The sequence below is a fragment of the Gallus gallus genome, chromosome 21, assembly GCF_016699485.2.
Source record: "Gallus gallus isolate bGalGal1 chromosome 21, bGalGal1.mat.broiler.GRCg7b, whole genome shotgun sequence".
In the NCBI taxonomy this organism is placed as follows: domain Eukaryota; kingdom Metazoa; phylum Chordata; class Aves; order Galliformes; family Phasianidae; genus Gallus; species Gallus gallus.
This window is the reverse complement of record NC_052552.1, coordinates 793,570-818,960: the sequence shown is the minus strand read 5'-3', so window position 1 is coordinate 818,960 and position 25,391 is coordinate 793,570. Positions and strand designations below refer to the sequence as shown.

At 53.6% G+C, this 25,391-nt stretch overlaps 1 protein-coding gene across 1 annotated transcript in view; it reads left to right on the top strand.

The window, feature by feature from the left end:
- Positions 1–25,116, top strand: part of AJAP1 (adherens junctions associated protein 1) — a 37,985-nt gene extending 12,869 nt beyond the window's left edge. Inside the window, exons 2-6 of the mRNA XM_015297074.4 lie at positions 3,452–4,029; positions 14,039–14,126; positions 14,924–15,166; positions 16,087–16,216; positions 20,248–25,116. Of these exons, the coding sequence (XP_015152560.2) occupies positions 3,452–4,029; positions 14,039–14,126; positions 14,924–15,166; positions 16,087–16,159 (982 nt within the window). The 3' untranslated portion in view covers positions 16,160–16,216; positions 20,248–25,116. The remainder of the gene's footprint in view (positions 1–3,451; positions 4,030–14,038; positions 14,127–14,923; positions 15,167–16,086; positions 16,217–20,247) is intronic.
- The last annotated feature ends 275 nt before the right edge of the window (positions 25,117–25,391 follow it).

The window sequence follows — 25,391 nt, the reverse complement described above, 5'->3', positions numbered from 1 at the left end:
TGAAATCAGCCAGCAGTTCTTGTACCTGTCAGCAGGGGCATGTAAATATTTGTGGGAGTTTCTCTCGCTGGATGAAAATAAGGCCCTCTTGCAGCCATGAAGCCACAGGGGGAGTTGGTTGTACGTGGGCAGGGAGGTTCCTGGGCAAGGAGGGCAATAAAGGGACTCCCTCACTTCAGATCTTCCTGCTGCTCTGCTCTTTTCCTGACTGAATTTCCAAGTTCTCTTGGGCTTCCCCTTCAGTTTGAGGAATAACGCTCCCATTCTCTCCGCAAGGAAGAGAAAGCATTAATTCCCCATGCATTCCCCTCCATCCTTTGCAATGGGAAGAATAGTTGGAGGTGGGCAGCGCTTGTGGATAACCACAACCCCAGTTTTGCCCTGTGGGTCCCTGAGGGCACTGCTGGTCCTTGGCCTCTTCTTCCTGCCTAGCAGTGCAGCTCGAGCTGTTGGAGGAGGATTTTGTGCTGTTTGATGCATCAGCAAAGATGGTTTGTCCTCTGAGTCGCACCGGCAGCCCGCAGAGCAGCGACTTGCAGCTCCTGGGGGGCGAGCAGGGATGTGCACCCAGCTGTGAGAGGGGCACGGGGGCACAGAGCATCCCGAGTTTCAGCGTGCCCATGGCACGAGGCTTTCATGGAGTAGCTTGAGTTGGGGCAGTGCCAGAATGGATCTCTGGGGCAGACGTGGCCCTGCTGCCCGGGCTGTCCTGTGTGTTGTCACCTCTGGCACCTGCAGGACACTGGGGTTAGAGCTTTGGGGCAGTGAGCTTCAGTCCCCCTGCCTGCTGTGGGGTCAGGGAGAGGGGCTGCTCCCAGCAGAGCCCCAGGACCCCCGCAGCCTCCGGCACTGCCGCATCCCCAGCGCCGCTCTGCGTGCATCGCCTGCGTTGCCTTGGCGACGGCAACTCCCACACGCTGCTATTTATTCTGAAGGACACTTTCTCTTCTGTTGTTGCAAAGCCCTCCAAAGATTGCATGGCGTGGCACACCGAATCCCAGAGGGGTAACCGGGCTCGCAGCTCCCACCCAGCAGCCGCCTCCTGGTGCCATGCCAGCCCATGGGGCGCCCAGGAGGATGCTCGGGAGGTAACAGTGCCTCAGTGGCATTGCTGAAAGCCAGAGTGAGCCTGGGCAGAAAGGGTGGGAGGGAGAACGTCCCTGTATGTGCTTGGGTGTGGTGTTTGTGCTGTGACCCACACGATGCCCAGGGTTGCACGCTGTGTCTGCCCCCAGCTGCAGCGCAGCACTGAAGTGATGCTTGGGTTGGAGCTGAGCCCCGTGAGCTGCCCGGTGCTGCGGTGCGCTGAGGCTCCGCCACTGCTGCTGCGACTTGGGAATGTCATCAGCAAGCAGGAGAAGATGGGAAGAGGGGAGAAATCTGCTTTCCTCTGTGAGCCTCCAAGCCCAAGTACTGGGGAGCGATTATTTTGTCTTTGAGCTCCTGAAAGACAACAGCAGGGACGTGGCGACAGCTGAGTTTGGGCTGGTTGCGTTTTCCTTCTCCTCCTTTGGCAGTTATTAATAAAAGTGCCTCATGTGCACTGCTTCCTTCCTCGGGGAGGAGCGGGCAGGCAGCGAGGCGTGCTGCTGTGTGTGTGCCCGGCCAAGCGCTGGGGGTGCCTGCACCTCTCTGTCCTCACAAGGAGAAATTTCAGATCAGATTGAGAGTTAGCAGAGGCTAAAATGGAGCGTGACGCCCGCTGGAGTGACAGCGTGGCTGTGAGTACTGCTAAGGTGAACCTGCTCTTAGTGCTCTCTGGGTACCCGGTGCCTGACTTCTCACTTCTCTGAGCTGCTGATGTGCAGCACATGGGGATGTTCTCTGTTCCCAAATCCGGTTGCTTTCACACTGCAGCTCAGCTCCCGAAACCCCGCGCCATAAAGCTGGCTCAGGAGGGCAGATACCCCCGGATCCCTTTACAAACCCATGGCACCCACACCCGGGCAGAAGGTGCCCCCAATACAGAGGGTGCAGGAGCGGCCGTTGGTGCTGAGCTCAGCTCTGCTGCCCTCTCAGAAATGCACCAGCGATGGATTTGTTACTGTGTTGTGTTTTTATTTTTACTTTTTCACATCTTGAAATTCTTCCTCCCCCAGCCTGAACTATTTTGGTTTTATGTCGTCTGTTTCTGGCTCTTCCCTTTCTCCTTCTGCACTCTTTCCGTGCATCGCCTTTTTCCTCCCCGAAATAAAAGCTGTTATGCTTTGGGAAGAAAAAAAAAAATAGCCAATTAGGGAGGGAGAAGAAAAATAGATGCTTTGAACAGAAAAAGACTGCGCCTCAGAGTATCCAGGTCAGCTCCATTGGCTTCATTTGCTCACGCACGGAGGGAGTATACAAATTCTTCTGTCAACCAGATGCACATTTGGTAGTGCTACCGATGGCTTTACGGGGTGCAGCGCTGCGGAGGATTAGTCTATTTAGGCATATAAAGCTCTCATTAACTCCTGCTGAGTTCGACAAAAGTCTTTCTTGTGTAAAAGCTGAATAAAATGGAGTAAAGATTTTTGGGCTTTGGCCTAATGAGGTTTTGGGTTTTTTTGTTTTGTTTTTTTTTCTTTCTGGAAAGGGAAAAAAAAAAAGCAGGAAAAAACCCACCCCTGTGCATTTCAGGTGTTGTCTTACAGCGAAACACTGCGCTTCACATGAGCTGACATCACAGGGGGAGACATGAGTTAGAGCAGAGCTTTACAAGGCAAGATGCAGCCGGAGGAGAAGGAGGGATTTGACATGAAATAACGGTGGCACTCCACATCAAAGCCACATTTGAAATAATTAACCTGCTGACAGTTCGGCGTGGTTCCCATTTGATGTGCAGCGAGGGCGCAGCTGAACGGCTGCTCATCACTCCCTGCCGTGTTGGGGGCTCTGCTCCTCGCACACAGCCGGCACACGTCGGGGCTCTCAGTGCTGCAGCCAGCCGTGCTGCGTGCCCAGCCTGCGCCCGGGAAGAGCGAGAGCTGCTTTTGAGTCACGGCGACCTGATTAATGGGAAGTGGGTTACACATGCTGAAGCGAGCGTACGTGCGCTCCCATGCGCTAACTCATTGAGCGCTTGGTACAGCTCCCTGCTGGCACCGCTGTACCCCGAGCCCTGAGTGAGGGAGGGCTGCATCCCTTGGGTCAGCTCCCCTGGCTGCTCCCGGTGGAGATGGGAGGACACCCGTAGATGATGATCTTGCATGCAGCCTTGGCTTTGATGTTGCTCTTGGTGTCTGTGCTGTCACCGTGTGGGCAGCAGGAAGGGGAGCAGGTGGTCAGAGCGTCCCGCGATGCCGTTTGGGGTGGCAGGGAGGTGGCAGTGTCCTGTCCCAGTGCTGAGAGGGTTGGGAGTGTCACTGGGTCAGACGTGGCCGGGCTGATGAGCGTTGCTCCGCAGCTTGTGAAGGGGGTTGGTCGTGCCGTCTGCACTCTGCTGCTTTCTAACACGCTCTGTGTCTGCCCGCAGGTCAGGTTGCCCGCTAGGAAGCCATGCTTGGATGTTGATAGCCATGTTCCACCTCGCCATGGACCTTGCCAGCTGCGAGCCCGCCGGGACCCGTCTCTCACCACGGTCGGCACAGCGGCACAGACTGCCCCGTGGTGTGCTGTGGAGCACAGGGGGCAGCGAGGAGCCCCGCCGCCCCAGCCCCCCCTGGCCCTGTGCCCCCCGTGCCCGCCGCCCACCCCCCATCCCCCTGCCCCGCGCCCGGCGACAGCTGCGGGGCCGTGGCTTTGCCCCACGTGATGGGCGACCCACGGCGCTGCCCGAGGTCATCGTCTGGGGCCCCACGGGTGAGGAGGACTCCCTGGAGAGCAGCACGCTGCCCAGCATCTTCACCACCGCCGCCGCCACCACCATCACCACCACCACCGCCGCCACCACCGCCGCCACCACCGTTGCCACTGCGCCAACCCCCAGCAGCCCAGCTCCCACGCCCGGCATCGAGGAGCCCCGTGGCCGTCCCAGCACTGCTGAGCCAGCTGCCGGCCACAGCAGTGGTGGAAAGGACGCACGTCCACCCCGTGGCCTGGGGGACACAGCAGGTACCAACCAGGCACCGAGCGCCGCGCTCAGCCATCTGCAGGATGGAACACGGGGTCTTGTGCCATGGTTCTGGGGATGCTCAAGTTTGGTCTGGTGGTTGGGATGGTTGGTCTGGTGGTTGGGTGGTTTGTCATTTGGTCGAGATGGTTTGTCCATTGGTTGGAGCAGCTGGTCCATCAGTTGGGGTGGTCTGTCCATTGGTTGGAGTGGTTGGTCCATCGGTTGGGGTGGTCTGTCCATTGATTGGAGTGGTTGGTCCATTGGTTGGATTGGCTTGTCCATCAGTTGGGGTGCTTTATCCATTGGTTGGAGTGGTTTGTCTTGCAGTTGTCATGGTTTGTCTTGTGGTTGTCGTGGTTGGGGTGTGCTTTTTCCTGCAGTCCCAGCTGCTCCGTGTGTGCCAGGGCCTCTGAGCACATCACCACTCAGATGCTATGCTCAGTTCTGGCTCCATCCTGAAACAGCCCAGGGTGGTAGTAGTGATGCCAGGGGTTGAGTGTGGTGCTGGAGGGCACAGCCGAGCTGCAGCCCATGGTGGAGACTCACCGGGGTGGGTGGCGAGTCAGCATCCAGAGGATCCTGTACCGGGTGCTGTGACATGGGCTGCCACTGCCCAGCTCCGAGATAAGGATGTGATTTCAAATGAGTGCTTGGGAAAAAAATGGAAGCTCTGAATCATCACTTTCAACTGAGACATTTTCTAGCAGCTTGCTGTATTCTTCCTATTATCAGTATACATCCACAAACCATCTTCCGTAATCAAATTTAGTGCAGCACTCAGTTACTGTAATACTTTCCACCAGCACTATTTGCTGCATGGACATGGATGAGAAGGCAGGTTCCCATTTATTTCAAATTATATTTGTTATTACCAGTATTAAACTGTGGGATACTGTTATACAGTTTACAGAACATATTCATTGTGCATTGACTGCTTTTAGCCCACAGTGATTTTCTAGCCAAAACGAAAAGGAATTTTACGATCTAATCTTAATCCCGATGAATTTATCTAGCAAGGAGTGACGCCGTGGTTGGTTTTTCCCTACCTCAAAGAAATTATTTATAGCAGTGAAAAGCTCCCAACCTACACAACCTTAGAAAAAACACATTAGAATCAGCTGGCTTAATTAGCCATGGAGCGTCGATAACAGTTCCTGACATGAGTTTTGGTGGAGGCTTTGGGAATGGGGTGTGATGCGTTTCTTCCCGTGTCAGATGTGCTGCTTTGGGAGGAGCACAGCAGCCCCCAGCCCTGGCCCTGGGAAGGAAGGGAGCTCCTCTAGGATCAGAGCTTTCATTAATGATCTCCTTTCTGCTGTGTGGTGGATACTAAAGGCTGAAGGGCTTTGTCCGTTGGTTGGAGTGGGTACTAAGGGCTAAAGGCTGCCTTGATCTCAGCCTATCCACCCCAGATTGAAAAATGCCTGAGCTCCACGTCTGCTTTTGCTGCCATCATCCATGTTAAGCAGCCAGGGGACCTCCAGCCCACATTGCTATCAGCTGACACTGCCCAGCCCGCTATGGGACGATGCACCCCACTGCTGCCTGCTTCCCCTTGGGCAGGGAATGGCAGGAGGGAGCTGCAGGGCATCGGGGTCACCTTCAACCCCACATCAAATGACCAGCTGTGCCTCGACGGGGCGTTGGTGGAGCGCACGCAGAAGCCCATTTCTCCTTCCACTGCTCCTCTCAGTTACATAAGCAGCAGCGGCTGGAAGTGTTTGTTCTCTGCCTGGGAAAACATATGGTTACAAATGAGGATTAGGTAACTTGTTTGTACTCCTGCTTTGCCTCGGCCAACATCACAGATGGGCCAACATCACAGGAGCTCCCTGCGGATGGGCGACGTTGGGGTGGCCCCAAGGAGGGGACATGAGCGCCCGTCCCGTGGTTACGATGGCACTGTGGGTGCCATCCCTTTGGCTCCCGGCGCAGCCAACGGAGCAGCGGTTGGTTGGACAAGCAATGAAAGCAGTCTCACTCAGGTCTTCCTCCTCTCACCCCTCTCCTGCTTGGTGAAGGGGAAAAAAAGAGACAGGAGCCATTTATCTGTGACTCACCGGCAGAAAAACAGGGCTAAAAATTCCCGTGGAACAGCAAATATCCTGCTTAGGAGGAGAAAGGCAGACAAGTGATTGCTTCTAGCATCCAAAAAGAAAAGAGCAAAATGGTGCGTGCGGCTCTGCTGGTGGTGGGTGTCGTGCAAGGCTTTCTGTTTTGTTTTTTTGCAGCAAGTAAACTGACAATCAGGTGTGTTTATCCCGGTGCCACCTATGTCTGCTCAGCGCCTGGCAAGAGTGCTGATGGCAGTCAGATGGGGCCTCAATATGTTCACCCAGGCGTAGTTTATGCTTATGCTTTTCAAAGATGTGCTTCCTTGTTTCGGGGGCTGTCAGATCCATTTTACGACGGAGCATGTAAGGAGAGAAATCATTAACATTCCTGAGTGCCGGGAGAGGTAAAGGTTGTGGGGCCGCTGTGCTGCCGGCACGGCTCAGCCAAAGGGGTGAGTCAGGGACTGCTGAAATCTGGGCACTGCTCACGCTTGCTGAGTTGTCTGAAGCTCTTCTGTCTGTATGATTAGGAAAAAAAAAAAGCCATCTTTAATTAAACCTTTAAGTGCTTTATAAGGCAGAAGACTTTATGTGCCGTCTGCTGCTCCTAATGGTTGTTTGATGGCCGGTATGCAATGGGTTTGGCATCGTGCGCCGTGAGCGGCGTGCTTGGAGCAGGGCTCGTGCTGCTGGCAGTGGGCAGTGCTGGGGACCCCACTGTGGCCGTCTCCATGGGGCTGCGGGTGCTGCCCTGTGCTGTGCTGCTGCCCGGAGTGTGGTGTGGGCAAACTCTGCCCTGCTGGGGGTGAAGCAGGAGGGACGGGAGAGGGGCTGCTGGATGCGCCGAGATTGCATCTGCTAAAGGCTTCAAAGGAATTAATTAAAGATAAAATGTCTTTAAAACCCTGGGCAGCTGGAATGGAGCTGCTGCTTTGATGCGCTGTGCAGGGTGGGAGCTCGGCCCTGCGGGGCAGCCATGGAGGGGCTCAGTGCCCACCCAGGGGTCACAGTGCAGTCCCTGCTGTGCTGCTGGCCGTGCTGCTGCCCAGGGAGGTGATGCGGGGTGCTGAGCTTTGCTCTGCATGCAGTGCGTGATGCTCGAGGCTGGCACAGATGGGCGCTCCTCTTCTCCCTTCCCATCTCAGCCGCAGGTGGGAAGCCCATCGATCCTGTGGGATTATTGAGCTTTCAATTCAAATCTCTCCTCAAAACCTAAAATAGCTTCTGCCAAGCTGGAAACGAGGCCGCATTTCGTCTTAATTTGTCAGACAGCCCTCTCTGCACGACAGGAGGAGGACTTGTTGGGCACTCAGTAGGGCTGGGCAGTGCCACGGGAGGAGGAGGAAGATCCATCTCATCCTGTCACTGCTGAGGAAGCGTGGCATGTGTGTGCCAGCTGACAGCACACACGGCCCCCCACACATAGCCAGCCTGGGGTCTGCATTCCCCTTTGTCACAGGGAAGGTGCAAGGGTTACTGCTGTCCTAGGAGGTTCCCATAGGAGGCTGCGTGGCTTCCCTTGAGGATGGAGGAGCTGGGAGGAGGAGGAGGAGGAGGAGGATGGCGCCCAAAGCAAGAAGTGAGCGTGGTGCGTGCTGAGCTCTCTGCCTGTTGTTTTGCCCAGGATCAGCAGATGCTGTGTGCACACCCGCCTTCGCCCACGCGTGTCTAAATGAGCCAGGAACGCTCCTCTTCTGCTCCCAGGAATATTTATTGCATGGTGCCGTTTGCTGTAACACCTGAGCAGATAAGTCCCGGTGTCTTTAGCGTAAGCCTCCAGGATCTTCTTTCTTGGCAAGGAGATTTCCGAGCAGCAGCAGCAGTGGGATATCCTTCCCCTTTCAACAGCCCAACCCCAAATACCAGGCGGTTTCTAGGAACCTTGGCTTTTTGTTGCTCAAGAGCTGCATTCTAACTTCAGGATTATCGGTGCTCCCCAGGTGCGCTTTCGGAGCTGATCTCAGGGATTTCACAGCTGCAGCACTGCACAGTGTCACATAGGGTCCGTGGATGGAGCACTGCACCCCCCAGGACAGTGGGGACCCCCAGAGCCCCCACCCCACGTGGGGACAAACACACAGAAGCCCTGCTGTAGGAGTACAGGTGTTAGCAGGGCAGACCTCGGGGCATTTCCCAGTGCACCACGTCAACCCTCGTGTTTCTTGTAGATTGGTTTTCATAAAAGCCATTCAGCAGCACTGTGGTTAGCATTAGGGCAAAATCCTGCTGATCCCCCCTGGGAAGAGGCCGTTTGTAACAGTGATTGCTGCAAAACGCTCGTGCTGTGCTCCCCGTTGAATGTTTCTGTCCAGCAGCAGGTTTATGGGCTGCATGAGGCTTCCAGCATCAGATCCCTCCTGCCTTGGCACGGGCTCCAGCTTGCAGCTGAGTTTTGCCCGCTGGGGCTCAGGCAAAGAACCATCCCAATGCCATCGATGGCTCCTCAGCAGTGAGCACTCCTTTGCTCCTGCAGGTGTTGAAGGCAGCAGGCTCAAGGCTGCAAAACTCAATGTGAGCACTGCCTGATGTGAGCTGAATGCCAGGCAGTGCTGTGCCTGGTGACACTGGCTTCTGGCTCCTGCACGGGCTTGGATGCTTTCATGGTAGCTGTGGAAATGACCTAGAAGGTTATTTTGGCTGGGGAATAATTCCCACAGGCACCAACTCTGTCTGCGTTTTCATCTTTTCCCTCTGTAAGCTCTTCACCTGCTCTCTTGAGCCCATTCCTTTCGTTGCTGGCAGTGTGCTGGGGATGTGCCCTGCTGACCAGAAGCGATGCTCTTATTGATTAGCAAGAGGCTGCAGGGCCAGCCATGCGTGTCTGATTGCAATCAAGCGTCCCCCTCAGCTCACCCCACACCTCCACAGCCCTCAGGACCCAACGACCCCACCGTGCCAGTGGGCTCCTCAGCCAGCCTGCCCCCATCCAAGCACTCAAGCAGGAATCCCCCATGGGAAAGAGCCAAGAGGCAGAGCTCCCATAGGCAGCCACCTGCAGGAGGGTGCCGGGGTGCTGAATTGCAGCCCTCCTGGCTGGGATGTTGCAGGTAATGGGAGCAGATGTTGTTTTTCTGCTGCGGACGGTAACTCAAGATTAGACTCTGCAAAACAAAATGAAGCTGTTTCTTCTTCCTCTTTAATTTCATGCAGCTTAGAGGCCCTGATGAGGGTCTTCAAAGAGCTGAGGCTCGTGGCTGTTTTTATTGGGAAAATGAAAAATATGGTCTCCCTAACCAGTGCTGTTGAAATAAAGGCCTTAGGGGATAGAGGTTCTCTTTGTTTTTAATTAAGAGCTTATATCTCCTGCTTGCTGCCATTGCGCACTTCTGCGGGAGCGAGGCGTGGGTCTCGAATGGATTTTCTCCTGGAATTAATTCTGTCAATGCAGGGCTGTCCAGGAGCTGTTTCAAAAGGTGGACAGAAAGGCCAAAATTCGGTGCTTTCATCTTGGTGGCAAATAGATGGTATTTAACATACAAAATAAAAGCCTTAGCGTTTGCTTGCTTTGAGAAGATTGGATTTTTTCCTCCCTCGGCTGGGGGAATTTGGAATCCCGTTTTACGGTCGGACGCAGCTCTCCTGTCTGAGCAGACCAGTCCATCCTTGCTGCCCGCATGGGTGCTAACGATGGGTGTCCATAAGCTGGTGGGCCTCGTCCTGCATCACAAGGAGCGTAACGTCAAGGTCTCTGTCCAACCCACAGCGCTCCGGGTGCAGGCGTTGACCAGTGCCCATGGGGTGGCTGTGGCTGTGAGCTGCAGCTATAGGACCACAGTGGGATATGGCAGTGCCAACCTGGTGCTGCACAATGAGCAGTCCCAGGTGGGAGCGGTGCTCAGCAGGATGGAAAAACCCAGCAATATTTCAGCATTTCCAAGGGTTCAAAGAGTGCCTTTGAAGAGCTTTCCCTCCTGGCATGCGACGCATTAAATTCTGCTGCACTAGCAGAAGCGCGGGGGTTTGGACACACTTTCAATTCCATTAAATACTTCTCCTGTAATTACCCTCGAGTTAAATGGTCACTGCGTCAAATTTACTAGTAAAAGCCTTGTAACAGTGGAGTGTTTGCAGTCCCCTTGCCGGGAGGAGGTATCAGCACTGTGTGCAGCTGCAGCCGCCCGCTCACCGTGCGCACGCTGGGCTCTTCCTGGTGATCAGTGTGCAATTAAGCGACCACCTGCATCTGTAACGAGCTGGGGGCAGCCCTCTGCTGTGCAACATAAGGGGACTTTGGGGCTGACCTGCGGCACCTGCCCTGTGCAGGGAGTGGTGCTCTTGGGTGCTCTGTGGAAGGGCCAAAGGTTTACACTGTGCTGGGAAAAGTGGTGCGGTGCTGAGCGCCTCCAGAGGAATACAAAACATGAAAGAAGTGAGCAGAGGCTGCCTGCTTAGAACCGTGGTGTCGTTAAGGTTGGAGAAGACTTGTGAGATCATCAGCAGTCAAGCCATCCCCATCATGCTCACTCGTAGAATCACAGAATCGTTAAGGTTGGAGATGACTTCTAAGATCGTCAACCATCGACCCATCCCCACCAACCCCACTCAGACGGTCATAGCATCATTAAGCTTGGGGAAGACCTCTAGGATCCTCAGGTCCAACCATCACCCCATGACCACCGTGCCCACTAAAAACTGATGCTCACATTGGCTGGAGGAGTTCCCTCGGCACCTCTCAGTCAGCAGCATGCTGGTAATTTCGCTTTATGAGCTATTGATCGTATCCTCCAGGTCCCTTTCCTCCAGACAGATTGGTTTCCTATGGCTGTATTTAAAGTACCACTTTGCTCCTGGTGGCCCTTCTCTCTGTCATCTCGCTGCTCTCCCCCAGGTGTCCCTTATGGGATGTCCCCATGTCCCAGCATGCCCCATCCATCAACACCTCATCTTGCAGACTGGATATTCTTCATCGATTTTGCTTCGTGCTGTTCTGTATATTTCTTTGAAGGCTGGGAGGAAAGGAATTTTTATGTTTACTAAGTAAGAACAAAGACAAATTACTCCTTATTCTGGCAGGTATTGCTGTAGGACTTCCCAAGAAGCCACCGCAGCCACCTGTCAGCCCCATTCCCATCTCTAGCACAGCTTTTGGGGATGCTCCCCATCCCCTTGAAACCTTCCAAGACCTCAGTGCAGAATTCATGCGCAACACAAAGGAGCAGTGCATATGGCAACTGATGTATGTGCCACACTCTAAAATTATCCAGCTCTTCTTAAAGTCTGTGTATCCTGCATGGAAGAGCCTCCATCCTTCCCCAGCTCTGTTCTGTGTTTGGGGTGCCATGAGCACAAACTCCAATCACAGCGTTGGGCTCTCCCTCATCCCCGCTGCCTCTCCCCCAGCTCCCACCGTCACCGAGGTCTGCGTTCTGAAGCTGCTCCCGTTTTCAAAGGCATCGGGCACTGGGTTGTGTGGGCTTTATTTTTAGAGCTTTTCCTTTTATCTTTCCCGGCGGTGTCCCACTGGGAGCTGCTCCAAGAGCGCTGCGAGCACTGCGGCTGTGCCGTGCCGTGCCGTGCTGTGCCGTGCTGCGCCGTGCTGTGCTGTGCTGTGCTGTGCTGGGCTCATGCTGCTCCTGACCCGGTGCAGTGTGGGGTGGCACCATGTGAGGATGGCACAGTGCACGATGTGGGGCTGCTCCTGCACCCTGGGGACACCTCGGCTGCGCATTGGGCTCTGGTGGCCGCTTCCGCGACCCTCGCTTTGCTTTCGGCAGCTGCCACTGCCAAGTGCTCTCCGGAGGAACCTTGTCACAGTTTGTTTGAGCCAATTGAAGTGTAATTGGGAGTAAATGAAGGAAATGGGTCATTTGTGAAGTAGGTGCTTGAGTCAAGGGAGAAAAATAACCCTGACTCATCCCTCCGGGATCCAACCCCGCCGGGATGCTGGTGAGCGGCCACCTCTGGGGCAGCGCAGTGCAGTGTGTGGCACTGGGACTTGGGGTGGGCACAAGGGATGTGTCTGTGCCCCTCAGTGTGCTGCTTCCCCCCCGTGTTTGCTGAGGAGCTGCTGGGGTGGATCAGCAGTGCATCCTGCTCCGTGCTCAGGCTCTTCTGCGCTCCCCCACACCACGTCCTCTGGCAAAGCACAGTAAGCAATGCAAGTGCGCCTCCTTCCAAAAGGACCCCGCCTTCAGTTTTTGTTGTTTTGCACTTGCTTTGCTGTTTTTTACACCAGCAGCTCTCAGGTCGTGGCTGAAACCCTCGCATCTGTTGTTTCTCTCCATATGCAAGAGGGAGGCACCGAGGAGAGCTGAGCTCCAAGGGAAAGGTGAAAGGCCACCCCAGGCCGTGGCCCCCTAGGCTGGCAGTGTGCTCCATACCAATGCCCCATTCAGGTGCAAGGGCAGTGTTGTCCATCACTTTGCATTGGGTTTCATGCTGGCAGCAGGGCTGGCTTGGGTCCTTGGATCCTGAAGCACTGGCAGTGCAGTGAGGACAGTGAGAACGAGTGAGTGGTGGCTCTCCAGCAAAGATAACAGGCGTGATGCTGGCTGTGCCCCAGCGGATGGATGTCGCTCTCCCTCACCCCTCCTCGGGTCAGCAGCACTCGTGCTTCTGGACAGTCAGCATCTCTTCAGCAGTGTGTGGGCTGAGCGGGCTCTGAGTATTTGTGTGCCCCAGGGAGGTGGCTCTGCCCCAGGAACGGGGCTGGATCTGATCAACCTCTGCATGGAGGAGGTTTAATCAGCAGCGGGGATGTGTGCAAGGCCCCTAAACCCCTGCGTGAGGCTGAGCAGGAGGAAAACCAACCTCAGGAGAGCCCAAGCTTCCATCTCCCATCCTTTGAGAAGGCAGCAGAGCAGCACACAGCCGTGCATACAGCTGCTGGCTGGGGTTGCAGCGCTGCTGTGGCTCTGAAGCACCGCAGCACCAGCTGTGCCTGCATGCAGCTGCCTGGGACCGCTCCTGCGTGGGCAGCAGCGGTTCCCTCACCACGCACAGATAGGCCAACCAGCAGCACTGTGCGCTCATTGCATAGATACCCAAAAGCTGCTGGCATTTATTTATTTATTAAAAGCATCACCCGTCAGGAGCGTGCAACATCTGTTTGTGAAAAATAGCACATCCTTGGGCCGCAGCCAGGAAAATCATTTCATTACGAAATTGCAACTGTAAAGCGGCGCAGAATCACAAACATACTGTACATCGAGATGCTTTTGTTTCCAAACTGCTCATTAGGAATGATACACGAGCCAAAATTATACCCTGTGTAAGGTGAATTAGGAGAAAATGAGCCCAACCGACCTTCTTAAGTGAGCAGCAGTTAGTGCTGTAATTATTATCTCTGGTTAATCCCGCACCCACTGCAAGGCTGTGCTCGAGTTTCCTGTTCCATCCCAGAGGGGATGCATCTTCACATTGCTTCCGTTCCTCGTGCCTAATTCGGGCTGACAAGGAACATACTCGAGAGGGGAGGAAACAAGAGGCCCGGCTTAAAGATTGTTTTATGTAATGCAGGAGAGAGAACTGTGCTGCTGCTGCTGCCCGGGGCAGCTCCCAGCCCTGTGCTGTGGGAGGAGGGCAGAGGGATGCGATGTGCTGCCCTGGGGGGATGCCTCGGGGGTGTTGGTGTACTGGGAACTCTTCCTTTTCCCTTTTCCTTTTTCCCTTTTTTTTTCCCTTTTCACTTTCCCTTTCCCTTTTTCTTCCCTCTTCCCTCTTCCCTTCCCCTTCCCTTTCCCCTTTCTCCTTTTCCCTTCTCCTTCCCTTTCCCCTTCCTCTTCCGCTTTCCCTTTCCTTTCCTCTTTCCCCTTCCCCCTTTCCCCTTCTCTTCCCTCTTCCCCTTTCCTTTCCCTTCCCCTTTCTCTTTCCCCTTTCCTGCTCCCTTCCCCTTTCCCTTGTCTCCTTTCCCTTGTCTCCTTTCCCTTTTTTCCCTTCCCTTTCCTATCTCTGCAGGTACTGTGCTGTCCCCCTGGTTTCCTATCTCTGCTCTCTCTGATTCCTTCTCTTCCAGGTCTGGCGGTCCATCAGATCATCACTATTACTGTGTCCCTCATCATGGTCATAGCTGCTCTGATAACAACTCTTGTCTTAAAAAACTGGTAAGGGGCCTCACAGCGGGGCTGGGCTGGGACAGGCTTCCCATGGAGAGGGATTTCACACCAAAACTACAGCAAGCATTGGTTGGCCCAGTTTGGTGAGGGGATGCTTGAGCATCATTGCTGGGTGAGCGGCCTTTGCAAGACCCTGCAATGACATCATCCAGTGATGTCATCCAGTGATGTCATCCAGTGAAGTGCCTGCATTCTGTGGCCTTGCAGGTTGCACTGCTGCTCTTCCACCTTCCTGTGGCTCCGGGGTTGAAGCCTCTCTTCTGAGCCTCTCGGATGCCACCAGTTCCAAGTGTGCCCCAACCCCTGGAGCACTCCTGTGCTCCTCGAGCTTCATTTGCTCTCATTTATTCCCTTAACACAGGCTGTGCGCCTGGTAAAATAGGTTAGCTTCTTGCTTCAGGCACTCGTGACTTTACCTATTTTCCCAGAGAAACTGCCCTACTTTGAGGTCAGCGGTGCCGGCTGCCGCGATGCCGCCGTGCTCCGGGACTCAGAGGTCCCCAGCAGCAAAGCAGCGCCATGCTGGCATTGCTGAGCTCCCACCGTGTCCCAGAGCTGTGTGCAGGTCGGGCTTCCCCATGCAGGAGGCAGAGACACAGCCCTGCAGTTACTTCGCTGATGCCTCCCAGATAGAAAGGTTTCAAAGAAATAAATAAGAAAGAGCACTCAACTGGGGGCTGACCTATCCAAAGCGCCAGAATGACGATCTAATAGCAAATGGTGTATGTCACGAATGGCTGATAATGCGGTGTTCCCCCGCCGCGTGTGCTCCTCTCCCCATGCAGCTGTGCACAGAGCGGGGCCGCGCGGCGCAACGGCCACCAACGCAAAATCACGCAGCAGGAGGAGAGCTGCCAGAACCTGACCGACTTCACCCCCGCCCGCGTGCCCAGCAGCCTGGACATCTTCACAGCCTACAACGAAACGCTGCAGTGCTCCCATGAGTGTGTCAGGACGCCGGTGCCCGTGTACACGGAGGAGGCATTGCACTCGCCTGGAGATTACAAAGCAACCTTCAATGGAAACAGGTGGGGTGATGCAGAGCCATGGTCCCATATGCCCTGCGTCCTGCTGTCTCCGTCCTACCCCTGGTTTGCATTAAGGCACGGCTGTGCCCTTGCAGCATCAGTATCCCTTCCCTTGAGCAGCTGTTGAGCACCGTGATGGGTTTGGCACCGCGTTTCTCAGTTCCCTGCCTCCACCCCCAGCCAGGAAATGTTTCTCAGATCCATCTTCCAGAATTTCTGCTGTCTCCTAAGTGCCATCTAAAGAGCTGCTCGCTTGTGAATGGGCGGTGTGATTAATGAAGGAGCAGGCTGCGAGAACCAAATGAGCCATTTGTCTGGCACGAAATAATGATACGTTAACGAGGGGCATAATGGGAGCTGGCAGAGCGATGGGAGCCCATCTCCAGGTGCCCCTCACCCACACAGGGAGGAGGGCAGGAGGACGGGGTGACCCCACGACATTTGCCCATTTGCATTTTTTGGTGCTTCCTCCCATCTTGGAAGGCAGAGAATTGGGATTTTCAAACCATTTCGCTGTGTGTGTGTCAATGTGGCCATGAACCCCGGTGGGCTGATACGGGGTGGGCAAGTGCTGCTCCCCTGCCTCATCCATGTGCTGGCATCACCTTGAGGTGATGCTTTCTGGGTAGCCCTACACAGGCAGTACACAGCGCCATGTCCCACACGTAGCTCTGGTTCCACTGGGAGGGGACAGCAGGGTTGTCCCCATAGGGTTGCTATGGGTTGGTTGGGTGTCCCCATGCCATCCACAGTTCTTTCCCTGCTTTGCACCACCCTGGTTTCCCAGGCCAATGAGCGCACTGAAAGCATTGCTGTTGAGGTTTTGCTCTCCCTCTGATGAAGTTGATGTGCACAGCACCTCCGTGGCTGGCTTGTGTTGCACACCGGCACACGCAAGCCCATTTTTCTGCTCGCTGCAGACCCTCTTCTTCTGATCGGCATCTTATTCCTGTGGCCTTTGTGTCTGAGAAATGGTTTGAAATCTCCTGCTGACTGGCCGAAGCCTGTTTTACTTCCTGGGCAGGGCAGACGCCGTCTGGCTGTTTCCTGGTAAGTACAGCTTCCCACATCCCAGCATGGTGGGGTCCCGGCAGGAGGTGGCTGTGTGCTGGGGTTGGGATGGGCTCCGTTGGCTTTCTGTTCTGCTGTTGCATTGTTTGGGGATTGTTTGGAATGTTTGTTAGCCAGCTTGGGTTGCTTTCACCTACCTGTTCCCACGAAGGTGGCAAGAAAGCAATTAGGCTTCACTGTGTGCTGCATCACAGCGGGGCGGCCGTGCCAGCTCCAGCCCCACGCTCAGGTGCATTAACCCGTCGGTCCCAAGCCCCTGCTGCAATGAATCATACATTCAGTGTAAATGAAACCTCCAGCCTCCCCTGGCTGCAGCTTGCTCAGAACAGCCTGTTTAACATCACGCTCGGCAACTGAACGCAGCGATATAATGAGATTGGAATGGAAAGGAATAAAATGTTAATGGTCCCAGGCAGTGCGTGGCTGGGGCAGGGCATGGGGCTGAGCCCAGCCCTCCTGGTGGGCCCTCCACCAACAGAGCCCGGGGAAAGGGCTCCAGGGGGAGCCTTGAGCAATTGCATCCAAGTCAGGTTCTTACACAGTGAGCATCTTGAGCTCCTGAGAGAGGGAACCTTCTGGGGTGAAGCGAGAGGACTTTTAGTCCCCATCTGTTCGTGTTCTCTCGTTGTTTCTCCAGTTCAGCTGTTGTGGCCACAAAGGCCAGGTGTGAAGGTGCCGGGCCAAAGGGCTTGTGTTGGGGAGCAGGGATCAGCACAGAGCAGGTCTGAGAGAGGTTCTGCATATCGATGCACACCAGAAGGCCAGCAGCCATGGCATGCTGTACCCTTTGCACAGCGAGCTTTGTAGGCTGTGACAGCTGTCCCTTGGCTTAAAACGATTTTAGGAAAAGCAAAACAGAAACCAACCCGGTTCCAGTTGGTTCCAGTCCTGCACAGCTATGGTGCCTGGAGGAGAGCGGCTGCTGCCCGCTGCAGGAAACCTGTGCAGTTCCCACTGCTGCTCCTCAGTGTCCTGTGCAGTTCTGTGCCAAAGGCTGAGTCCCTGCTCTTTTCGATGGATTTCTTTAAATAGTCCAAAGCTGCTCCATTACGCTTTATTAAATCCTTGAAATTCTCATTGACCTGTTTTCCTGGAATCCATAAAATTCATATCAATGCACTCCGGAAAAATCTATCCAAATGTTACCCGGAGCATTAGCCCTGTGATAGCATTTCAATTATTTATGAAGTTCTGTTTGGTTTCATTAATATTACCTAAATGAGATTACTCCAAAACACATTCCCTGCCCACACACGTGGGCCTGCACCAGGGCAGCTCTGTGTGCAGCTGTTTGTGGGCTGTCCCCTCTGTGATCGCTGGGTTTTGTCCTGTTGCTGGGTTTTAGCCCCAGCAGCAGTGGAAGGATGCACTGGAGCTTGCGGGTTAGCTGCAGCTTTCCCTTCCAGCCCATTTCTTGCAGTGTGTGCAGGGGATGGGCCCGAAGCAGCTCATGAGCAGAGCACTGTGCATTGCAAAGGGATTGGAAACTGCACTATCCTTGGCACTGGGAGCACCTTCCCTTGGAAAGGCTCAGAGTACTTTGCAAGTATTAATTGATGGCACTTAACAGCTCTTAGCTCTCTAATAAGCAAATTAATGCTACCAAACGTGTACATTCAGAACTCGAGGCATGAGATGTGATGTGGCCAGGGACAGGGATGGTGGGAGCAGAGAGGGGACGGGGAAGCTTTGTATAGATGAACACTGGGAGGTTGGGCATGAGATATGTGGGGACTGCTCAGGTTGTGCTCAGTGTATGAGAGCTGAGCATCACTGCTGAGTTGGCAGCTCAGTCACTGATGGGTGAGCTGAGCCACTTGAGTGGAAGGGGCAGCACGGTGTAGGTGTAGGGTTGGCATGGTGTAGGTGTTGGGTTGGCATGGTGTAGGTGTAGGGTTGGCATGGTGCAGGTGTAGGGTTGGCACAGTGTAGATGTAGGGTTGGCATGGTGTAGGTGTAGGGTTGGCCTGGTGTAGGTGTAGGGTTGGCATGGTGTAGGTGTAGGGTTGGCCTGATGTAGGCATAGGGGTTGGCACAGTGTAAGTGTAGGGTTATCATGGTGTAGGTGTAGGGTTGGCACAGTGTAGGTGTAAGGTTGGGATGGTGTGAGGGCAGTATGGCACAGCCGGCTCCGGTTGCTGCAGGCAGCACTGAGTTTTTTGTAAGACAACCTGGTGGAGCTCATCTGCTCACATGGCAAGCAGATGCTGAAGTTGTTTCCTCAGGTCAGGTTCATCCTCTGCCAACATGAGCTGTTCGTGTGACACCGGAGCGGTCCCCGCCGCAGCGCTGGCCCTCTGAAGAGCAGAGCTGTGCCCATGGAGAGCAGCTGCTGGAGTTTTCCAGCAGATTTCACCCGCCTGCTGCCAAACCCCTGCGGAGCTCTCGCTCGTAGACGAATGTCACACCTCTGCAACAGGCAGCACATCAGCTATTTCTGCACTTCAGTAGCCGGGATCCGTTCTTGCAGGCCGGCACAGCTGCAGCAGCGATGTGGCCCGGGGCTGTTTTCTGTGCACAGTGAAGTGGTCAATTACAGCATTGGCACCGGGAGCTGAGTGAGGAGTCCTAAGGGTGCATCCGTGGAGCTGCAGCCAGCAGGGCTGCTTTGTTGGGCTTCACAGCGGCCCCTGGGTTTCTGAAATCAAGTTTGGTCTTTTGCATCATTCTTGTCCTTAATCCCACTCTCTTTGACTGAAAAACCGCGTGGAATGAGATTATACAGAAATCTGTAAGGTTGATCAAGCGCTGACCTACTTTGCACAAAGAGGCGATTTGGAATACAATGCAAACGGTACATCCTGCAACGCGTGCATGAAGTGGCATTCATCCAGAGCTGCGTGCACCTTCAGCATCGGCGCCGGAGCAGTGGGCATTGCAGGGTCTGATATCCTCCCTGTGTGACAGCGCTGATCCGACCCCAGCTTTTTTCACAAAGCAGCCCAAATGGCTGGAATTGTATGGTAATGCTGTGCTTTGTGCACTGCCACGTCCTCATTCTGCCTGACAACAGCAAATGGTTTGTATTAACATTAACAGATAATGAGTCATGGTAAAGATCTGGGCTTGTCTTCTGAGGAATAACAAGCATTCCCAGCACAGCCCCAGAACAAAAGCTTAAGGACTCGCTAGAATCTGCCCAGCTAATTAGTTGGAACGGCAGCATCCTTATTGGAGATGGTGTATGTTAGACATCATGCTTGAAAGTGATGTTGCATTGCAGAGTGCTGATCACCAGCAAGCCGGAGGTCACAGTGCATAGGACAGCACTTCTGCAGGCACGGGGCTGTGTGTGGGGCTGCCCCATGTGCAGCAATCACAAGGCGTGCGGGGCTGCAGTGCAACACATATCGACGTCCATAAAACCCCATATGCATAAAGTGGCCACAGCGCTGATGGGGACTAATTGTCTTCTGAAGGTTTAAAGATCACGTAGGGAGCGAGCTGTCAGGAGATGGCAAATAAATAGCTTGAGAAGAACTTCAATAGGATCTCTGGTTTTGATGCTTAACCAATTCTCTATTGATTTCTTTAGGGCATTTAACTTTAGAAAATCTTGTTAGTACTCATCATCGCCTTCTCATCTGCCAGAGCACTCGATGCTCTTATCCTAAGTATGAAAAGCTCCAGAATGATCAGAAATAAATTACACTTTGGAAAACAGGCCGAGAAGCGTGCAGTAAGGCACACCTCAGCTTCTTGCTCAATCCTGCTCTTCACCCAAAGCGTCCGCAGCACCAACACGTGTGGGACTCTGCATCCCAATGTTGCACGCTGCCCACGTGGCAGGAGTGGGGCTGGGGGCTGGGTTGGACCAGGCAGGGCTGGGACCTGTCCCTGCATGGGGTGTGTGTGGTCAGCAGGGTGGGCACTGCAGGGCAGTGGGACCGATCCTTACCACGGGTGGTGGGCAACGGTAAATGTGGCTGCAGCTTGAGAGAACGGATGCACGTCCGGATACGTTTCCCAGTGATGAACTTAACCTTTCGTTTTCTTTTCGTTTTCTGCAGGATTCCATTGGTGAACCTGTAAAAAAAAAATTAAAAAAATAATGGGTTACCTGTACCTACCATTTCTGTTTACCAGTAGGAGACTCACAGAGCAGCGTTCTATGGGCCAAATATATTTTTATAAAGATGAACACGCCTGTAGGGAACTGCGTTTTTCCAAGAGGTTTTTTGGAGAAGAGAAGAGCGTGTGAGCAAAGAATCCCACGATGGGAGAGGAAGCCGAGAAGAGCTGGAAGGAGCAGGGCTGAGCAGCTGGAGCTTGGGATATGGACTACGATTCTGAACCTGTGCCAATAATACCATTATGTGCCATGTACTGATGCAAAAGACTTCGTGAGAAGCAGAAGCTAAGTCAGTAACACGCAGAAATGCTACCGAGGACAGGGGAGGGGCGTCTCTTCCAATGGGGTCATTGATTCCACATGCATACATACATATGATATATATACAGAGAAAATATATACACACACAAAACACTTTTTTTTGTACTGTAGCAATTTTTGAAGATCTTAAATACTCATTTTTAAAGAAAACGTCACGGGCTAAAAGTCTGATTTCTTTAACATGCATAATATGACCTAAAGTTAAAGCGATGTTTTCTACTTGGGCAGCTTGCCTTTCCAACCTAGCTGTGTATATATAGATAGACATATACATATATATATGTGTGTGTGTATGTATAAGCATATATATGTATGTATACATATATAGATAGTTTTATTTTTCATTCTGGAGATGCATTTCCAGCAGTGGGTGCGTGGTGGGGCCGCGCTGGCAGTGGGTGCTCGTGCCGTGCGGCCCCGATGCGATGGGCTTGGAGAGCTTTGAGAGCGGGTCTGGAGCAAGAGCAGAATGGAAAAGGGGTTTTCCAGCTGTTTGCAGCCTGAGCATTGTGGGGATGGCACCCGCAGGGGACAAAGTCAGGGTGCAGAGGGGTCTGCTGGCGTCCCATCATGAGATGCTTCCCGCTGTGCTGCTTCAGAGCGCCGAGGGCAGCAGAGTTCAGACCAAAGTCCTCCGGTTCTTTTTGTAACCCACCCTCCTGAGTGTGTGAACGGCTTTTTAGAGTTATCCGGACACGCGTTCCCATCATCTGCTCAATCCTCAGCTCCATTTCTTTATTCTCAGTGTGTCATTCCAAGAAGAGGCAACTCGGCCCTTCCGGCTCTGCGCATCACCACGCATGCAGCTCCGTAGCATTCTCCGTCCTTTTCTGATGGGGTTCTGGAGCCTGGAGCATTTTCCCCCACCTTATGGGAGCTGCCCCAAGTAGAAGTCTTCCATGCCAGAGGTGGATGTGAACTGAACATCCATCCCCAGGGGCACTGGCAGTGTTCCCTGTGGCTCTGGGGCAGCTGAGCAGCCTGCGGAGCTGGACGCAGGGATACGTTGGGTCCGGAGGGTTTTGTTCCATGGCAGAGCTGGCTCCTTTTGCAGCAGGGTCTCTGCTGGGTTTCCTGCCCCAGGCCTTTGTGTGTTGCTGATGTGAGCGGTGCAGCCCATGCCGATGATCCTCGCTATCGCAATCGCTTCTATTTTCCTTCTCTGTCTCACTTCTCTGGCTCCGATCCACCCCAGCTCTGCCATCGTGTTGTGCTTTACCCATTGATCTTCCTATTTATTTGTATCTACTGGCTGCACCGAGTCCTTCCCGTGGGTATTCAATGTAATCTTGATAGCAGTTTGACATCATGAGATATATCTGAGTCCCTCGTTCCTGGCACCGGGAGCATTGTGGCAAGCTCCTTCCCTTAGGGAGCTGCTGACTGGAGCTTGGTCTGGTGGAGCCATGGGGAAGACGACGTGTCTGCGTGTCTGTATGTCAGGGAGCACAGTCAGACAGCTCCAACCCCAGGCAGGGCTCCATTGCCACGAGCTTCCCCCACTCTGCAGAAGGCCTGGCCACCCCGAGGCTGCTGAGCGCTGAGCCAGGAGAAACATAGATGCACAATCTTCCCTTATTTATAAGGACCAACAGCACTTGCACTTTATCAGAGAAATCCTCACATCCCTATGCATGCCAAGCACACCGAGAAAAGGAACAACTGCCAGTAGGAAGGAAAGGAAGGGAGGGAGGAGCGGAGCTGTGAATGTGGTGGTTTACCAGGCAGGACTCAGCATCCTGGTGCTGTTTTGTAGTAAATAGAAATGAAACCATGTTTCTTTTCCCTGCTATTGATGAGAACCAAAACAAAAACCCCAGAAAACCATGGCATGAAAACATGGAGCTGTGTGTTCCCAGGGAGGTGGTGGAGTCTCCATCCCTGGAGATGCTCAAGAAATACAGAGATGTGGCACTTGGGGACGTGGTTTCGTGGACCTGGTAGCGGTGGGTTGGGGTTGGGCTTGAGGATCTTAGAGGTCTTTTCCAACCTGAGTGCTTCTTTGATTATATGATTCCGTGTTAGTGGAATAGACCTGTTGGGAGACTTATTACATGGGAGAAGAGCAAGAAGTGCAGTGTTTGCAGGCACCTTCTGATGAGCTGTGCCACACCGCGGCCGCCCCAACCCACTGCTGTCTGCTGCAGCAACAGATGACCGCTCTGCATGGATGCCTTCAGCCCTTTGCAGGCAACAGCTCTGCCCCGAGCTGGTGGTCATTGCTCCAACTTCCACTGATGTGAGCCAGCCCAAAGCTCATTCATCGATAAGGGGAGGCTCTGCAGATGCTGCTGCTGCCGCCGGGTGCTTGGATGTGCTGGAACTGCTTGCCCGAGCAGCGGGGCTGGCTGCTTTGCAAGGGCATGTGCACGTTTGGAGAATTAGGCCTTGAGAAGGGATTTTTCTTTTGTCATTCAGCATGTGAGCCTGCTTCCCAGCCAAACAGCAGTGCATAGGCAGTGGGAAGCGCTGCACCTTTCCATGCTGGGTGGTTGGAGCGCTGGGGCCACGCCATGCTGTGCTGTCAGGTCGTGCTTGTTGCAAGTGAGCTGGCAGCTCAGAGGAAGAGTTGGGATGTTCGCTCTGCCATAAGCTTCCAGCCAACTTCTTTTCAGTTCATCTGTTGGGTTTCTTTCTCCCTTAGTGGTTCTCAAGAAATATAGCCCAGCTGCCAGATCCCCAGACGCGTAGCGGTGCATTTGTGTTTCGCTGTGGCTCTGCCCCATTGCAGGGGATGGGAACGAGCCCCTTCCCTGTGCTCCTGTGGGGGCTGAGGGGCCGGGTACCCAGGTGGCTGCCCATATCTCAACACCCAATCGTTTACCTTCATTCTGTCTTCCCAGCGAGAGAAATGGGCATCCTACTGCGGGTTTCATGGGAGCACGGCTGGGAAGGAGCGCTCCCACTGCATTCTTGTGACTCCAATTCATTTCCAGCGTAGGTAGGAATGCAGAGCAGTGACAGCGAAACAGGCGTAGCAATGGCAAGAGCGCTGCACAGATGGATTTCAGGTTACCTCTTCTCCATTGGCAGCTTGTTACAAAGGAAAGGTAATTCAGCTAAAATGGTAGTTAAATAGTAGATATTCTACACATATTATATATTTTGTAAAAAAAATAAAATAGAATAAAAATATATATAGAATAACTCAGCCCACCCATTCCAGGATGACCGCGGTTGGAATTTTTCATTCAACCAGCTATAAAATCTGTGCGTGAGTTTTTCAAAACCAGCAAGAAATTCCTCTCCATCTCAGACACCTGTGGGTCCTCTGCGCCCTGCAGGTCTCACCCAACGCTCGTCACGCATTTTTAAGGATTATTCTCAGCATTTGTAGGGTACATTTTTAAACAGCGTCGTGAGTGGAGATATTTCCTTTGAGAAAAAGTATACGTTGCACAAAAATGTACACCAAGGGCACAGATTTCTGACCCAGATTCTTCTATTTTAGGTTCCGAGGGGTTTATTTTTTTGTTTGATAAGGACATGTACAGTGAAGTTTACAGTTTATTTTTATTTTGCCAAAAAACAAAAAAAAAAAAACAAAAAACCCACACATTTTCTAACATGAGACAGCTTTTACTTTGTAACCAGTTTTACATCACTGAGTATTTCTTTGTTTCTTTACTGGGAAAGTTCCGTAATGTGAGGCATCGATGCGCGGCGGTGCATCCGCGGGGACACGGCCTGGGGCACACGGCCCAGCACTGCTTATGTGTGCATAGGCTGCAGCTGATGGACGGACAGATGGACAGACAGGCAGACAAACGGACAGGCAGACAGACAGATGGACGAATAGGCAGATGGACAGGCAGACAGATGGAGCAGTGGATGGACAGGCAGATGGACGGGCAGACAGATGGATAGACATGTGGACAGGCAGTCAAAGAGGTAGACAGATAGGCAGACAGATGGACCGGTGGACAAACAGGCAGACAAACAGACAGACAGACAGATGGACCGATGGACAGACAGGCAGACGGACAGTTGGACAAATAGGCAGGCAGACAGGCAGATGGACAGATATGTGGACAGGCAGACAAACAGATGGACAGATAGGCAGACAGGTGGACAGATGGGCAGGCAGACAGATGGACAGGGAGACAGACAGGCAGACAGATGGACGGACAGGTGAACAGGCAGGCAGACAAACAGATGGACAGGCAGACAGATGGACAGGCAGACAGACGGATGGACCATTGGACAGATGGACGGGCTGACAGATAGACAGGCAGTCGGACAGCTGGCCATGGCAGTCCCGTGGCGCTGGGCAGCCCTGGCGTTCCGTGTGCCCGGGGCCAGGCTGCCCTCCTCCAGCTGTGGTTCCACACAGGTGAATATTTTATTCCGGAGTGTTTTCTTTTTTAATTTGTCTCTGTACTTCGAAGCTGTGTATTTGGAAGCACTGTAAATGCGACCCTATACCGATTTCCCTGTGTATATTTAGTACTCTGATGTTGCTATTAAAACTGATATGAGAACTGCGCGCCGGCTCGTGACTCGCTTCCTCTGTGTTCCCATCTCCTGGGATTCAGGGCAGGGGGTACCCGCAGCACCCCCAGCTGCACTGTGCCAACCCAAGACCCCGCAGCAGAGGCAGAACCCCATGGGATCGTTGAGTTTCATGGGGACACATGGGTTGTGTCACCCCAGCATAGGGATGGCACGGCCAGGATCCTCCACCATCCGACCCGGAAAGGGGAAGAACCTTCTTTCAGTGTGGCTTTGAAGCAGGGCTGACTGCTGGTTTCATCTCCTGGT